This window comes from Lethenteron reissneri, unplaced genomic scaffold, assembly GCF_015708825.2.
Source record: "Lethenteron reissneri isolate LAM-NWPU_2019-01 unplaced genomic scaffold, ASM1570882v1 scaffold_1630, whole genome shotgun sequence".
In the NCBI taxonomy this organism is placed as follows: Eukaryota; Metazoa; Chordata; class Hyperoartia; order Petromyzontiformes; family Petromyzontidae; genus Lethenteron; species Lethenteron reissneri.
Window position 1 is genome coordinate 2325526 of NW_026891367.1, and position 18171 is coordinate 2343696.

The window sequence follows — 18171 nt, forward strand, 5'->3', positions numbered from 1 at the left end:
ACACAGATACACAGACATCACACACAACAACAACAACAACAATCGCATTCGCCACGAAGTGGCGGTGACGTCACCACGACGCTTGTGCCAGGCCAAGTGCACCTTGAGGCTGCCACGTGAAGTGTCGAACGCCCGCTGGCAGGAGGTCACGGGGCAGACCCAGCAGGTGCCACGGGTCGACTGACTGAGATGACCGATGACTGGCTGATGCACCACCTGTGCCCCCTACTGTGCCAACTTGCTGTGCTTTAGCCACCCGACGCGCCCCACACACACACAGACACACAGACATCACACACAACAACAATAACCGCTATTCGCCACTAAGTGGCGGTGACGTCACCACGACGCTTGTGCCAGGCCATGTGCACCTTGAGGCTGCCACGTGAAGTGTCGAACGCCCGCTGGCAGGAGGTCACGGGGGCAGACCCAGCAGGTGCCACGGTCGACTGACCGAGATGACCGAGACTGACTGGCTGATGCACCACCTGTGCCCCCTACTGTGCCAACTGCTGTGCTTTAGCCACCCCGGCGCTCCGCTCGTTGTTGTGAGCGTCGCTCATACGCCCTCCGTTGTTGTTGGAGGGCGACTGCCTCCAACTGCCTCAGCTTAGCGTCCTTCACAGAGCCTCCATCCACCACAGAGGCCGGATCTTGACACCGCTGTACAGGTTCATCGGCTTGTCCACGACGACTGGCTGATGCCACCACCTGTGCCCCCCTACTGGTGCTCAACTTGCTGCTGCTTTAGCCACCCGGCGCTCTGAGATGACTGAGATGACTGAGATAACCGAGTATGACCGAGATGGACCGAGACGACTGGCTGATGCACAACCTGTGGCCCCCTACTGTGCCAAGTTGTTGTGCTTTAGCCACCCGGCGCTACTGAGATGACTGAGATGGACTGAGATGACTGGCTGATTGCAACCACCTGTTGCCCCCTACTGTGCCAACTCGCTGTGCTCTTAGCCACCCGACGCTCTGAGATGGACTGAGATGACTGAAGATGACCGAGAGACACGAGATGATGGCTGATGCACCAGCTGTGCCCCTACTGTGCCAACTTGCTGTGCTTTAGCCACCCGGCGCTCTGAGATGACTGAGATGACTGAGATGACTGAGATGACTGGCTGATGCACCACCTGTGCCCCCTACTGTGCCAACTTGCTGTGCTTTAGCCACCCGGCGCTCTGAGATGACTGAGATGACTGAGATGACTGAGATGACTGGCTGATGCACCACCTGTGCCCCCTACTGTGCCAACTTGCTGTGCTTTAGCCACCCGGCGCTCTGAGATGACTGAGATGATTGAGATGACTGGCTGATGCACCACCTGTGCCCCCTACTGTGCCAACTTGCTGTGCTTTAGCCAACCGGCGCTCTGAGATGACTGAGATGACTGAGATGACTGAGATGGACTGGCTGATGCACCCACCTGTGCCCCCTACTGTGCCAACTTGCTGTGCTTTAGCCACCCGGCGCTCTGAGATGACTGAGATGATTGAGATGACTGGCTGATGCACCACCTGTGCCCCCTACTGTGCCAACTTGCTGTGCTTTAGCCACCCGGCGCTCACACGCACGCAGATATACACAAACAGATACGGCATTGAAAGACGCGTCCCCAACATTATATTATAATACAGAGGGATGATGCCATTTGTATCTTTTCTTAGGGAGTTGCAGGTGGCAGCGGCTGGAGTGTCACCCGTTTTCCCACACCTCGATGGAGCAAAGCACCGCTCGCCATCATGAAAGAACTCCCTCCGTGGATTACGGACTGGATGAGGTGAGCCATTTCTCACTTGACGTCCACTCGTGAATCCAAGTTGGCTTCGCTTGAATGCAGCGGTTCTTTGCCGTCACCGCAGCCTTGCGCCCCTGTGGTTTGAAATTCGTAATTTTTGTCTCGTGTCAATAAACACATAGGGGTTCAATCTTAATTTTGGAGCTTTCGTGACTGCAAGAATTATTCTTTGGTTCTTTCGGTGAAGTCACGTCTAGAGATAAAATAATAATAAAATAATAATAAAAATAATAAAATAATAATGTAATAATATAATATCACTTCCCTTCTACGTGACTTTACCGAAAGAACCAAGAAGATGAATCCCTGCAGTCACGAAAGAAGCTTTAAATCGAAAAATAAAATAATAAATTAAATAATAGCATACTACGACGTTTCGATTGCAACACAAGCAACCATCATCATGCATAAAAGAAATAGCGACAAAAATCTAACTAGAAAACTATAGACAGACATACAAGCAGACAGACATCCTCTCTCTCTGTGTGTCCTTGTGATGTCTGTCTGCTTGTATGTCTGTCTATAGTTTTCTAGTTAGATTTTTGTTGCTATTTCTTTTATGCCCGATGATGATTGCTTGTGTTGCAATCGAAACGTCGTAAAATGCTATTATTTAATGTATTACTTTATCTTTAGACGTGACTTCACCGAAAGAACCAAAGAATAAAACACATAGGGGTTGATGAAACAAAGTGTTTCGATGATTTAACCTTCTACAAACATCCGGCCACGTCTTGGCAAGAAAGATAATCTCGTATCCCCCAGGGGGGCGCATCTACCCCAGGTGAAGAATGACCACTGGTACTAACAGGGAGGGTTTTCCACATTTTTATCTGCCAACAAAACTGACACCTTTTGCAAGGAATCATGTCTACATTAAACACAATAGTTGCAGTCAAATGCAAACAAAAAACAACACTCTGATCATTAATTGATGCATTGTTTTTGAAACTGATTGGTCCACACCAGAGACAGCTTTCTTTAGAGCCTAGTCTCATTTGGTGTTCGACCAGACGACGCCAAAAGGCGTTACACAGTTCAAGACAACGCACCATCAGAGTAATGAGAGCTCGGGGTGAGCAGCTACATTATGGGACCTCCTTTGCCAGTACCAACATATACTCATAGGGGTTTAACCCCTTTTCCTGGCAAAACTGACACCTTTTGCAAGGAATCATGTCTACATTAACCACAATACTTGCAGTCAAATGCAAACAAAAAACAATACTCTGATAATGTATGCGTTGTCCTTGAAACCGATTGGTCCACACCAGAGACAGTTTTCTTTGGAGCCTAGTCTCATATGGTGTTCGACCAGATGACGCCAAAAGGCGTTACACAGTTCAAGACAACGCACCATCAGAGTAACGAGAGCTCGGGGTGAGCAGCTACATCATGGGACCTCCTTTGCCAGTACCAACATATACTCATAGAGTTTTCCCCTTTTTTCTGGCAAAACTGACACATTTTGCGAGGACTCATGCTCACATTAACCACAATACTTGCAGTCAAATGCAAACAAAAAACAATACTCTGATAATTTATGCATTGGCGTCATCTGGTCGAACACCATATGAGACCAGGCTCCAAAGAAAGCTGTCTCTGGTGTGGACCAATCATTTGCAAGGACAACGCATACATTATCAGAGTATTGTGTTTTTTGTTTGCATTTGACTGCAAGTATTGTGGTTATTGTTTTTTAGTTTACATTTTACCGTGCAATACAGTATTGTAATTAATAAGTACACACAGTATATAGTTTATACAGTACGGTATTGTAAATTGCTCTGTGTTGCTAAATTATCACCGTTCTGTAAGACTCCTGGGTAGGCTATAGGCCATATTCGACTTACGAAATTTTCGACTTACGATGATGGGGTCATCGTAACGCATCTCCGTCGTAAGTAGGGGACTGTCTGTGCATGTTGTTATAGTGAGAGTCGTAAGTCGGGGACTGTATGTGCGTGTTGTTGTAGTGAGAGTCGTAAGTCGGGGACTGCCTGTACATGTTGTTATAGTGAGAGTCGTAAGTCGGGGACTGTCTGTGCGTGTTGTTATAGTGAGAGTCGTAAGTCGGGGACTGTCTGTGCATGTTGTTATAGTGAGAGTCGTAAGTCGGGGACTGTCTGTACATGTTGTTATAGTGAGAGTCGTAAGTAGGGGACTGTCTGTGCGTGTTGTTATAGTGAGAGTCGTAAGTCGGGGACTGTCTGTGCATGTTGTTATAGTGAGAGTCGTAAGTAGGGGACTGTCTGTGCGTGTTGTTATAGTGAGAGTCGTAAGTCGGGGACTGTCTGTGCATGTTGTTATAGTGAGAGTCGTAAGTAGGGGACTGTCTGTGCATGTTGTTATAGTGAGAGTCGTAAGTCGGGGACTGTCTGTGCATGTTGTTATAGTGAGAGTCGTAAGTAGGGGACTGTCTGTGCGTGTTGTTATAGTGAGAGTCGTAAGTCGGGGACTGTCTGTGCATGTTGTTATAGTGAGAGTCGTAAGTCGGGGACTGTCTGTGCATGTTGTTATAGTGAGAGTCGTAAGTCGGGGACTGCCTGTACATGTTGTTATAGTGAGAGTCGTAAGTCGGGGACTGTCTGTGCATGTTGTTATAGTGAGAGTCGTAAGTAGGGGACTGCCTGTGCATGTTGTTATAGTGAGAGTCGTAAGTCGGGGACTGTCTGTGCATGTTGTTATAGTGAGAGTCGTAAGTCGGGGACTATGTGCGTGTTGTTGTAGTGAGAGTCGTAAGTAGGGGACTGCCTGTGCATGTTGTTATAGTGAGAGTCGTAAGTAGGGGACTGTCTGTACGTGTTGTTATAGTGAGAGTCGTAAGTAGGGGACTGCCTGTGCATGTTGTTATAGTGAGAGTCGTAAGTAGGGGACTGTCTGTGCGTGTTGTTATAGTGAGAGTCGTAAGTAGGGGACTGTCTGTACGTGTTGTTATAGTGAGAGTCGTAAGTAGGGGACTGTCTGTGCATGTTGTTGTAGTGAGAGTCGTAAGTAGGGGACTGTCTGTGCGTGTTGTTATAGTGAGAGTCGTAAGTAGGGGACTGTCTGTACGTGTTGTTATAGTGAGAGTCGTAAGTCGGGGACTGTCTGTGCATGTTGTTATAGTGAGAGTCGTAAGTCGGGGACTGTCTGTGCATGTTGTTATAGTGAGAGTCGTAAGTCGGGGACTGTCTGTACATGTTGTTGTAGTGAGAGTCGTAAGTCGGGGACTGTCTGTGCGTGTTGTTGTAGTGAGAGTCGTAAGTCGGGGACTGCCTGTACATGTTGTTATAGTGAGAGTCGTAAGTCGGGGACTGTCTGTACATGTTGTTATAGTGAGAGTCGTAAGTCGGGGACTGTCTGTGCATGTTGTTATAGTGAGAGTCGTAAGTCGGGGACTGTCTGTGCATGTTGTTATAGTGAGAGTCGTAAGTCGGGGACTGTCTGTGCATGTTGTTATAGTGAGAGTCGTAAGTCGGGGACTATGTGCGTGTTGTTGTAGTGAGAGTCGTAAGTGGGGGACTGTCTGTACATGTTGTTATAGTGAGAGTCGTAAGTCGGGGACTGTCTGTGCATGTTGTTATAGTGAGAGTCGTAAGTAGGGGACTGTCTGTGCATGTTGTTATAGTGAGAGTCGTAAGTCGGGGACTGTCTGTGCATGTTGTTATAGTGAGAGTCGTAAGTCGGGGACTGTCTGTGCGTGTTGTTATAGTGAGAGTCGTAAGTAGGGGACTGTCTGTGCATGTTGTTATAGTGAGAGTCGTAAGTCGGGGACTGTCTGTGCATGTTGTTATAGTGAGAGTCGTAAGTCGGGGACTGTCTGTGCATGTTGTTATAGTGAGAGTCGTAAGTCGGGGACTGTCTGTGCATGTTGTTATAGTGAGAGTCGTAAGTCGGGGACTGTCTGTGCATGTTGTTATAGTGAGAGTCGTAAGTCGGGGACTGCCTGTACATGTTGTTGTAGTGAGAGTCGTAAGTCGGGGACTGTCTGTGCATGTTGTTGTAGTGAGAGTCGTAAGTCGGGGACTGTCTGTGCATGTTGTTATAGTGAGAGTCGTAAGTCGGGGACTGTCTGTGCATGTTGTTATAGTGAGAGTCGTAAGTCGGGGACTGTCTGTGCATGTTGTTATAGTGAGAGTCGTAAGTCGGGGACTGTCTGTGCATGTTGTTATAGTGAGAGTCGTAAGTAGGGGACTGTCTGTGCATGTTGTTATAGTGAGAGTCGTAAGTCGGGGACTGTCTGTGCGTGTTGTTATAGTGAGAGTCGTAAGTCGGGGACTGTCTGTGCATGTTGTTATAGTGAGAGTCGTAAGTCGGGGACTGTCTGTGCATGTTGTTATAGTGAGAGTCGTAAGTAGGGGACTGTCTGTGCATGTTGTTATAGTGAGAGTCGTAAGTCGGGGACTGTCTGTGCATGTTGTTATAGTGAGAGTCGTAAGTAGGGGACTGTCTGTGCATGTTGTTATAGTGAGAGTCGTAAGTCGGGGACTGTCTGTGCGTGTTGTTGTAGTGAGAGTCGTAAGTAGAGGACTGTCTGTGCATGTTGTTATAGTGAGAGTCGTAAGTAGGGGACTGTCTGTGCGTGTTGTTATAGTGAGAGTCGTAAGTCGGGGACTGTCTGTGCATGTTGTTATAGTGAGAGTCGTAAGTCGGGGACTGTCTGTGCGTGTTGTTATAGTGAGAGTCGTAAGTCGGGGACTGTCTGTGCGTGTTGTTATAGTGAGAGTCGTAAGTAGGGGACTGTCTGTGCATGTTGTTATAGTGAGAGTCGTAAGTCGGGGACTGTCTGTGCATGTTGTTATAGTGAGAGTCGTAAGTCGGGGACTGTCTGTGCATGTTGTTAGAGTGAGAGTCGTAAGTCGGGGACTGTCTGTGCATGTTGTTATAGTGAGAGTCGTAAGTCGGGGACTGTCTGTGCGTGTTGTTATAGTGAGAGTCGTAAGTAGGGGACTGTCTGTACATGTTGTTATAGTGAGAGTCGTAAGTCGGGGACTGTCTGTGCATGTTGTTATAGTGAGAGTCGTAAGTCGGGGACTGTATGTGCGTGTTGTTGTAGTGAGAGTCGTAAGTCGGGGACTGCCTGTACATGTTGTTATAGTGAGAGTCGTAAGTCGGGGACTGTCTGTACATGTTGTTATAGTGAGAGTCGTAAGTCGGGGACTGTCTGTGCGTGTTGTTGTAGTGAGAGTCGTAAGTCGGGGACTGCCTGTACATGTTGTTATAGTGAGAGTCGTAAGTAGGGGACTGCCTGTGCATGTTGTTATAGTGAGAGTCGTAAGTCGGGGACTGTCTGTGCATGTTGTTATAGTGAGAGTCGTAAGTCGGGGACTGTCTGTGCGTGTTGTTATAGTGAGAGTCGTAAGTCGGGGACTGTCTGTGCGTGTTGTAGTGAGAGTCGTAAGTCGGGGACTGTCTGTGCGTGTTGTTATAGTGGGCGTCGTAAGTAGGGGACTGTCTGTGCGTGTTGTTATAGTGAGAGTCGTAAGTCGGGGACTGTCTGTACATGTTGTTGTAGTGAGAGTCGTAAGTCGGGGACTGTCTGTGCATGTTGTTATAGTGAGAGTCGTAAGTAGGGGACTGCCTGTGCATGTTGTTATAGTGAGAGTCGTAAGTCGGGGACTGTCTGTGCATGTTGTTATAGTGAGAGTCGTAAGTAGGGGACTGTCTGTGCATGTTGTTATAGTGAGAGTCGTAAGTCGGGGACTGTCTGTACATGTTGTTATAGTGAGAGTCGTAAGTCGGGGACTGTCTGTGCATGTTGTTATAGTGAGAGTCGTAAGTCGGGGACTGTCTGTGCATGTTGTTATAGTGAGAGTCGTAAGTAGGGGACTGTCTGTGCATGTTGTTATAGTGAGAGTCGTAAGTCGGGGACTGTCTGTGCATGTTGTTATAGTGAGAGTCGTAAGTCGGGGACTGTCTGTACATGTTGTTATAGTGAGAGTCGTAAGTCGGGGACTGTCTGTGCATGTTGTTATAGTGAGAGTCGTAAGTAGGGGACTGTCTGTGCATGTTGTTATAGTGAGAGTCGTAAGTCGGGTACTGTCTGTGCGTGTTGTTGTAGTGAGAGTCGTAAGTCGGGGACTGCCTGTACATGTTGTTGTAGTGAGAGTCGTAAGTCGGGGACTGTCTGTGCGTGTTGTTGTAGTGAGAGTCGTAAGTCGGGGACTGTCTGTGCATGTTGTTGTAGTGAGAGTCGTAAGTAGGGGACTGTCTGTACACACCGTTGTTATCATATCACGTGGAAAATCGCATGAGCTGCAAGCGTTCCATTCGCAAGGGTGTCCCAGGGGTGACACCAAGTAAGTTCGAAACGGCGGAAATACTTGAGAACGGTCAGAACTGGATCTTGACTTAAAGCTTTCGTGACTTCAGGAATCCATATTCTTTGGGTCTTTCGGTGAAGTCGGGTAGATAGAAAATACAATTTAAATAAAAAATAATAAAAATAAATAAAAATAAGAAAAATAATAATAATAATCAATTGAAAATGATTAAAGCAAAAAACCCACGACGTTTCGATCGCAACGCATCAACATAATTTATGAATGTGTTCAGTTAGAAAATAACAATAAGTGTAACCCGTAAAAACAAAGTTTTTCACTATAAATCCTTTATATGCGTGGCGGCTAGAGTCCTCTCGTCCTCTGGCTTGAGATGGCTGCCACCTATGGGTCAGATGATTGCATGCCACCATTAAGCAATTGGTAATTAAATATTTAATTTGTTTTCCCTAAACAGTGTAAAATTTTGGAGAAAAAAATTCACGAACATTAATTGTCACGCACAACGAGTCTGTGTAGCAAAATGTCAGCTCGATTGGATCACGGGAAGTGGGTTAAAAAACGACCGAAGGATTTGCACGGTCGTTAGCAAAGCAAGCAAGCGAACTTAATATAAAGGGTTTTAAAAAAACGACGACGTTTTGACCGCAAGGCAAACGTCGCTTCCTGTCGACCTGAGCTCGATTGGCGGTGACGAGGCTGCGCTGTCTTCACAGGCGTCACAACAGACGAGGGGCGCCTACAAAGACGGCCCAAGAAGCACGCGACATGGGTACGTACGCAAGGGGTCTGTGGGCGCTGTGCGATCACACTCGTGGCTACTCGTGGCGGGCTAGACCTGGCCACGCGAAACCCCGTCGTCATACGGGACGTCCCGTAACCCGCTGAAATGTGCGAACGTTTATTTGTGTGTAGTTTTTCTTACTTGCAGATAGTTTTTATTTCCCTCGTGACCTTTTCCCCGTGTTCACAATCAACATGTTTGGGTGTTAGATCGCCGCGTTATTTATAAATGTGTCGTAACCCTCCACCACCCGACACGGCCAATCGGTAAAAAAGTGTCACGTTGACAAAAGACAAATTAGTTCGCTGCTTTAGCCCCCACACCGGTGTGTGTTGAAGCGTGAAACCACAACGTTTACTATTTGAGTAGCGCTGTGACGTTTCGCTGGTAATTGCATCCAGCAGCATCATCGCACAATTCGCCAGAATCTTGAGGGGCTCTGCTGTGTCTCCCGTTCTTATATAGAGCAGCAGCAGCAGCAGGGTGACGTCATCACTAACTAGTGATGACGTCACCCTGCTGCTTATATAGAGTAGCAGCAGCAGCAGGGTGACGTCATCACTAACTAGTGATGACGTCATCCTGCTGCTTATATAGAGCTGCAGCAGCAGGGTGACGTCATCATTAACTAGTGATGACGTCACCCTGCTGCTTGTATAGAGCAGCAGCAGCAGGCTGACGTCATCACTAACTAGTGATGACGTCACCCTGCTGCTTATATAGAGCAGCAGCAGCAGCTGCAGCAGGGTGACGTCATCGTTAACTAGTGATGACGTCACCCTGCTGCTTGCATAGAGCAGCTGCAGCAGCAGGGTGACGTCATCACTAACTAGTGATGACGTCACCCTGCTGCTTACATAGAGCAGCAGCAGGGTGACGTCATCACTAACTAGTGATGACGTCACCCTGCTGCTTGCATAGAGCAGCAGCAGCAGCAGGGTGACGTCATCATTGACTAGTGATGACGTCACCCTGCTGCTTATATAGAGCAGCAGCAGCAGGGTGACGTCATCGTTAACTGATGATGACGTCATCCTGCTGCTTATATAGAGCAGCTGCAGCAGGGTGACGTCATCACTAACTAGTGATGACGTCACCCTGCTGCTTGTATAGAGCAGCAGCAGCAGGGTGACGTCATCGTTAACTAGTGATGACGTCACCTGCTGCTTATATAGAGCAGCAGGGTGACGTCATCATTCACTAGCGATGACGTCATCCTGCTGCTTATATAGAGCAGCAGGGTGACGTCATCATTAACTAGTGATGACGTCACCCTGCTGCTTGTATAGAGCAGCAGCAGCAGGGTGACGTCATCACTAACTAGCGATGACGTCACCCTGCTGCTTATATAGTGACGTCATCATTGACTCATTAACTCATCAGGTGCAACGATGTGAGGCGGTGTTATTGTAATTATATACTCGATTAAACTTTGCCCCGTATCTTTATGCCGATTGTCATTGGTGGCGACAGCTGTTCACGTGCCGAACGACCGAAGCTGTTCCGTGATTTTCGTGTTTGATCGCGTAAATATGCGCGCGTCGTTAAACGCGCCACCGCCCAATACAGCCGAGTGGGAAGGTTTGCCACGTAAAGAAAGCGCGCCAACTCGTTACTAGTTCAGCGCACTGGTGTGTTGGACAGTGAGCTCACAACATTTACAATTCGAGTAGCTGTGACGTTTCGCCGGTAACCATAACCCGCCCAATACAGCCGAGTGGGAAGGTTTGCCACGTAGTGAAAGCGCTCCAACTCGTTACTAGTTCAGCGCACTGGTGTGTTGGAGAGTCAGCTCACAACATTTACAATTCGAGTAGCTGTGACGTTTCGCTGGTAACCCTAACCCCCCCATACAGCTGAGTGGGAAGGTTTGCCACGTAGTGAAAGCGCTCCAACTCGTTACTAGTTCAGCGCAATGGTGTGTCGGAGAGTCAGCTCACAACATTTACAATTCCAGTAGCTGTGACGTTTCGCCGGTAACCCTAACCATAACCCGCCAAATACAGCCGAGTGGGAAGGTTTGCCACGTAGTGAAAGCGCGTCAACTCGTTACTAGTTCAGCGCACTGGTGTGTCGGAGAGTCAGCTCACAACATTTACGATTCGAGTAGCTGTGACGTTTCGCCGGTAACCCTAACCATAACCCGCCCAATACAGCCGAGTGGGAAGGTTTGCCACGTAGTGAAAGCGCCCCAATTCGTTACTAGTTCAGCGCACTGGTGTGTTGGACAGTCAGCTCACAACATTTACGATTCGAGTAGCTGTGACGTTTCGCCGGTAATCACAACACCCGGCATCATCAGGCGACAGCCGCAGAGTCGTGGAGAAATCCTCCTCGTGTTTCGGTCTCAAATAGAGGGGATCAGTGTGACGTCGTCACTTGTGTGGGCCAATCCGGTGCGAAGACCAGAGGTGTGGGAGGGTTAATGCGTGTGTAGTGTTGTAAGGACGGACTTCTGGACTTCTTTATGGCACACGCTGTTTATTATATTAACGCACAGCCCCTATCACACTAAGGGGGTATACGGTCCCCTCACCCGTTACCCTCAGAAGGTACAAGTCTCCGGACCATGCAGGCTGTCTAATCTCCCTGCTCTCCCAGCGTCCTCTGGCTGGACCTAGGGCAGCGGTCGGGAACCTATGGCCCGCGAGCCACACACATGGCTCTTCCGGTGACGGCATATGGCTCCCAGACAATTTTGAGTTGAAAAAAAAAAAAAAAAAAAAAAAATCAGTTTGGAACTGATTTTAAAATACTTGTGATATTTGCTTAATAATAGTGTGTCATTTTAAAGTAAATAGAAATTAGTTTTGAAGATAAAATTTATCGGGTCACGGGTCCCGTGACCAGAAGTCACATTGAAAGTAAGACGTATTTAATTTATTATACGTTAAAAAATACTATATGGCTCTCAATGAAAAATATTTAGAAATATTTGGCTTTTATGGCTCTCCCAGTCAACAAGGTTCCCGACCCCTGACCTAGGGGATCTCTCCCCGACCGCTGGTGACTCTGAGCCCGAGCCCTGACGAGGGCTGGACGGCTTGGTCCAGGGTCCTAGACGTCTTCGGCCGACTTGGGTCTTCGTGTAGCAGAACTCCTCCAGAGCTCTCAGCGCTCCGGCTTGTATACCTGTTCGTGGCCGCGTTGTCCAATCCCCGGCCACCTTGTGGGACCCTCTGATTGGTCCTTCCCAATCTGGCGTTTGGATCCTACCTCACCCCATCTGACCCGGACCGTTTGATTGAGCGGGACAACCTTGTTTACGATCTGCTGTCACAGTTTGCGAACAGCGAGTAGTTACCACCACTACACGTGCATCTACATCAGAATGGATATCCGTTACCGGTTGGATTACTAATAGGGTAAGCGACAGACATGGTCGCGAAAGCCTACGGGTTAAACAAAGTAGCTTTTATTCTTAGGTTGTTTCGGTAAAGTCACCGTGTAGGTAAAACATTAAAATTAATAAGAGTAAAATAAAAATCACGACGTTTCGGAGGCAACACAAGCTTCCGTCTTCAGGTGGAACCGTCACAGCCACGACAGCCGTATCAAGTAAATGAGAGATTTCAGGAGCTACCACTCCGATTATATAATGGTTGGAGAGGGGGGGTAAGGGCCAAGTACGGCATACTTTTTATTAATACGGTAAGGTGAGGCTTAAGAGGCTGAGCCTTTGTTATGGAGAGGTACGGTTTGTGACTAAGCCTGGCCTACGTAACAATAGTGTGAAAAAAGAAACAACTAAACCTGGTAAAACAAGCCTGGCTGTCTATCAATAACCTGTAATAGTTGTCTGTCAAATAAGATGGTCCAAATAAGTGTAGTTAAATCTTTTTTGCATGGTCAATAACATCTTTCCAATGATTACTCAGTTTGTAACCGTCATCACGGTTGAAATTATGTCTGTGTTTGTATATTTGTATGGCTTCGTGTACAAACCTTTGATGGTAGCCAGGAGGTTTGCAGAGAACCTTGGTCTCGGAAAAGACAATTTCATGAGAGCCCACCGAGTTGTAGCAATGATCGGTAACGGCCGAAGAATCAGTTCTGCCGTGTTTCAGATCTGACTTGTGCTCGTAACTTTTGTGTCTTTAAGAAGAAGAAGTAGAAGATGAAGACGAAGCAATGGACACAGGCCACATGGAGCCCGAGACCGGCACCGCCAACCCCCTGTGGATGAATCAGGTACCGCAAACTATGGGAACCTCATTTGCCAGTAAAAATATGATAATTGTTTTTTTTACCCTTCTATCTGGCAACAAAACTGACACCTTTTTTTTACAAGGAGTCATGTTTGCATAGACCGCAATACCTGCAGTCGTAATGCAAACAAAAGAACATAACTCTGATAATGTATGCACTGTCCTTGAAGTTGATTGGTCCACACCCGAGACAGCTTTCCTTAGAGCCTAGTCTCACATGGTCCTTGAAGTTGATTGGTCCACACCCGAGACAGCTTTCCTTAGAGCCTAGTCTCACATGGTCCTTGAAGCTGATTGGTCCACACCCGAGACAGCTTTCCTTAGAACCTAGTCTCACATGGGTTGGACCAGATGACGCCAAAAGGCGCACAACTCAAAGACAATGCACCATCAGAGTATGAGAGCTCGGGGCAAACATCTACACTATGGGAACCTCATTTGCCAGTAAAAATATGATAATTGTTTTTTTTACCCTTCTATCTGGCAACAAAACTGACACCTTTTTTTTACAAGGAGTCATGTTTGCATAGACCGCAATACCTGCAGTCGTAATGCAAACAAAAGAACATAACTCTGATAATGTATGCACTGTCCTTGAAGTTGATTGGTCCACACCAGAGACAGCTTTCCTTAGAGCCTAGTCTCACATGGTCCTTGAAGTTGATTGGTCCACACCAGAGACAGCTTTCCTTAGAGCCTAGTCTCACATGGTCCTTGAAGCTGATTGGTCCACACCCGAGACAGCTTTCCTTAGAGCCTAGTCTCACATGGTCCTTGAAGCTGATTGGTCCACACCCGAGACAGCTTTCCTTAGAACCTAGTCTCACATGGGTTGGACCAGATGACGCCAAAAGGCGCACAACTCAAAGACAACGCACCATCAGAGTATGAGAGCTCGGGGCAAGCATCTACACTATGGCAACCTCATTTGCCAGTAAAAATATGATAATTGTTTTTTTACCCTTCTATCTGGCAACAAAACTGACACCTTTTTTTACAAGGAGTCATGCTTGCATAGACCACAATACCTGCAGTCATAATACAAACAAAAGACATAACTCTGATAATGTGCACATTATCCTTGTAAAAAGGTGTCAGTTTTGTTGCCAGGTAGAAGGGTAAAAAACCAATTATCAGGTACCCCAAAGTTCTACAGCCAGACACCAATCCCGTACCGACGCCAATGCTGGAAATCCCACGTGATCCTATGGTGAGGGTGAGTCCCTCCATAGGACCAACCACTTATTGGCTTCCCTGTCTGTCTGGTGGTTATCGTTATTATTTTATTCACAATCAACGTGTTTGGGTTTAGATCGCCGCGTTATTTATAAATGTGTCGTAACCCTCCACCACCCGACACGGCCAATCAGTAAAAAAGTGTCACGTTGACAAAAGACAAATTAGTTCACTGCTTTAGCCCCCACACCGGTGTGTGTTGAAGCGTGAAACCACAACAATTTACTATTTGAGTAGCGCTGTGACGTTTCGCTGGTAATTGCATCCAGCATCATCATCGCACAATTCGCCAGAATGTTGAGGGTCTCTGCTGTGTCTCCCGTTCTTATATAGAGCAGCAGCAGCAGCAGCAGGGTGACGTCCTCATTAACTCATTACAGCGCAGAGAGAGGGATGATGATGATGATGGGCTTAGTCGGCAATCCAATCAGCGGTTGAACTCGTGACCTTTCGATTGCGGGCCGCAGACTGGCCCACCCCCGTCGGTCCTCATTTCAAAATAGCCTCGAATGAAATGGAAGACTGTCAAATGACCTCCCGCTCGCTCGCCGCTGCTGTGGTACACCTCGTGCCACACAGGGACAGCTGCCAGTGGGGGTGCCCCCTTGGCCAGACTGCCGACGGCAGTGACGAGATGCAATGAGTGGCGCTTGAAGCTACTCAGGAGTCGGTGTAGCAAGGGGGCCCTACGCACTCAAATCCTCCCTCGTCGTTACATTCTTGGGAGCGTCGCTACGAGCCGATTTGCCCGCGGGGTTTTTGGAGAGGGGGTCCTTTGGTTGCGAAGAATTAACGGCGGAGAAATCTTGAGTTCGAAATCGAGCGAGGCGAAACGTTTAACGACCGTAACATCTTCTTGGTTCTTTCGATAAAGTCACCACGTAGAAGGGAAGTAATAAAATAATAAAAATAAAACATAATAAAATAATTCTCACGACGTTTCGGCCACAACGCAAGCAGCCGTCTTCAGGTGAAGAATGAAACACTGCCAAGCTTGGAGCTTATATATGAGCTTGATATGCACATTCTTTTTTTGTTAAGGCGCTCTTCTTCCACCTCCAACCCAGCTTATATATAAGCTCCAAGCTTGGCAGTGTCTCATTCTTCACCTGAAGACGGCTGCTTGCGTTGTAGCCGAAACGTCGTGAGAATTATTTTATTATGTTTTATTTTTATTATTTTATTACTTCCCTTCTACGTGACGACTTTACCGAAAGAACCAAGAAGATGAATCCCTGCTGCAGTCACGAAAGAAGCTTTAAATCGAAATTTGACCGTAACACGCCGAGACAAGATTACGAGCGATCACCGATGGGCACATCTGACGCGTTTAACGGTAGACGGCACGTGTGTGTGTGTGTGTCACGGTGTTTGCTTGTGTTGTTTATCGCGATGTGTCTATTTGTTTATATATTCAGGAATCAATTGGATGTCCCAAGTCATCTGCTTCCACCAGAGGAAAAATATCTTCTTCCCAAGCCACGCCTTCCACATCTGCGCCACGAGGAGATGGCACATTAGCACAGGAATACCACACAGCAGCACAAGCAGATGGCACAGCAGCACAAGCAGATGGCGTAACAGAAGGAGATGCTGTAGCAGGAGGAGATGATATAACAGAAGGCGATGATATAACAGAAGATGATGACATAACAGAAGATGATTATATAACAGAAGATGATTACATAACAGAAAATGATGACATAACAGAAGATGATGACATAACAGAAGATGATGATGTAGCAGGAGATGGTGTAGCACAAGAAGATGACATAGCAGAAGGAGATGATGTAGCACAGGAATACCACACAGCAGCACAAGCAGATGGTGTAGCAGCACAAGCAGATTTAGTAGTACAAGAAGATGATGTAGCACAAGCAGATGGTGTAGTACAAGAAGATGATGTAGCACAAGCAGATGGTGTAGCACAAGGAGATGATGTAGCACAAGGAGATGATGTAGCAGGAGATGGTGTAGCACAAGAAGATTGTGCAGCAGAAGAAGATGACATAACAGAAGGAGATGACATAACAGCAGGAGATGGCGCAGCACAAGAAGATGATGTAGCAGGAGATGGTGTAGCAGGAGATGGTGTAGCACAAGAAGATGACATAACAGAAGGAGATGATGTAGCAGGAGGAGATGATGTAGCAGGAGATGGTGTAGCAGGAGATGGTGTAGCAGGAGATGGTGTAGCACAAGAAGATTGTGCAGCAGAAGAAGATTACATAACAGAAGGAGATGACATAACAGCAGGAGATGATGTAGCAGGAGATGGTGTAGCACAAGAAGATTGTGCAGCACAAGAAGATTGTGCAGCAGAAGAAGATGACATAACAGAAGGAGATGATGTAGCAGGAGATGGTGTAGCACAAGAAGATTGTGCAGCAGAAGGAGATGATGCAGCACAAGAAGATGACATAACAGAAGGAGATGACATAACAGCAGGAGATGGCGCAGCACAAGAAGATGACGTAGAAGCACAAGAAGAGTACATGGCAGCACATGACGATGACATGATGTCCCCAAGGTAACCCATTTCCCAACAATCAACAGCTCGCGATGTGATATTGATAACCGGGTGGTGGTGGTGGTGGATAGGCGCGTGGCCTGTAATCCATCACCGTGATGGCAACGCGGGTTGCTGGATGGACGCAGAAATGTTGCGCGTGGGTGTCGAATAGGTGCCATGGCGTAGTTCGAGACAGACCGGTGCCTCGCGAACTTTTCTCATTCCACACGGCAACACGTTCAAGCTCGCTCGGCCCTCAGCGGTGAGCACGTGGAACCGACTAGAAGCTTTCGCGACTGCAAGGATTCATACTCTAAGTTCTTTCGGTAAAGTCACCGCGTAGGTAAAAAAATGAAATTGAAATTAATAAAAAAATCACGACGTTTCGGAGGCAACGCAAGCTTCCGCCTCCGAAACGTCGTGATTTTTTTTAATTAATTTTAATTTAATTTTTTACCTACGTGACTTTACCGAAAGAACTAAGAGCACGTGGAAGCGACTTGAAGCTTTCGCGACTGCAAGGATTCATACTCTTAGTTCTTTCGGTAAAGTCACCGCGTAGGTAAAAAAATGATTTTTTTAAATTAATTTAATTTCATTTTTTTTTTTACCGAAAGAACTAAGAGCACGTGGAAGCGACTTGCGCACGAGCGGCCGAGGGAGTTGAGAGGAACCCGGGGGGGTGGTGGGGACTGACGGCCGTGCACCGCACTTTGCCGTGACCAACGGAGAGTGCCGGTGGGAGTAGCGGGGGGTTGGGTTGGCCACTGAACGGCACGGAGGGTTCGTCTGGCCTTAGCTTGTGGAGGGCGAGGGTCTTTGCTTTCCTATAATACTGGTAGGAACCTCCTGGTTACAGCAGCCCACAGGGGATTGTTGTGTCCGTCCGTCCGTCCGCCGTGCATCCAAAAATGGGAGGGGGGGGGCTGGGTGGAGAGGGTGGGTCTGGGTGGGGGGTAGGAGGAGTGGGGCTGGGTGGGGAGGGTGGGGAGGGGCTGGGAGGGGAGGGTGGGGAGGGGCTGGGTGGGGAGGGGCTGGGTGGGGAGGGTGTGGAGGGGCTGGGTGGGGAGGGTGGGGAGGGGCTGGGTGGGGAGGGTGGGGAGGGGCTGGGTGGGGAGGGGCTGGGAGGGGAGGGTGGGGAGGGGAGGGTAGTGAGGGGCTGGGTGGGGGGTGGGAGGGGTGGGGCTGGCTGGGGAGGGTGGGGCTGGGTGGGGAGGGGCTGGTCACCCCTACCCGTACCCGTACCCTACCCGTACCCGGCCGTACCCGTACCCTACCCGTACCCGGCCGGGTACGGGTAGGGTACGGGTATCGGGTACCCGATTGCGACCTCTGGGATGAAGCCATGTTGCAGGCGCGGG

General features: G+C 48.0%; 1 protein-coding gene across 1 annotated transcript; it reads left to right on the forward strand.

Moving 5' to 3' along the window:
- Window positions 1–1686: 1686 nt before the first annotated feature.
- On the forward strand, window positions 1687–16776 carry LOC133362862 (golgin subfamily A member 6-like protein 2). Its single transcript, XM_061581804.1, has 5 exons — window positions 1687–1789; window positions 8787–8842; window positions 12957–13045; window positions 15717–16562; window positions 16744–16776. Exons 1-5 carry the CDS (start codon window positions 1752–1754, stop codon window positions 16774–16776), a joined length of 1062 nt encoding a protein of 353 aa, XP_061437788.1. The 5' UTR covers window positions 1687–1751.
- The last annotated feature ends 1395 nt before the right edge of the window (window positions 16777–18171 follow it).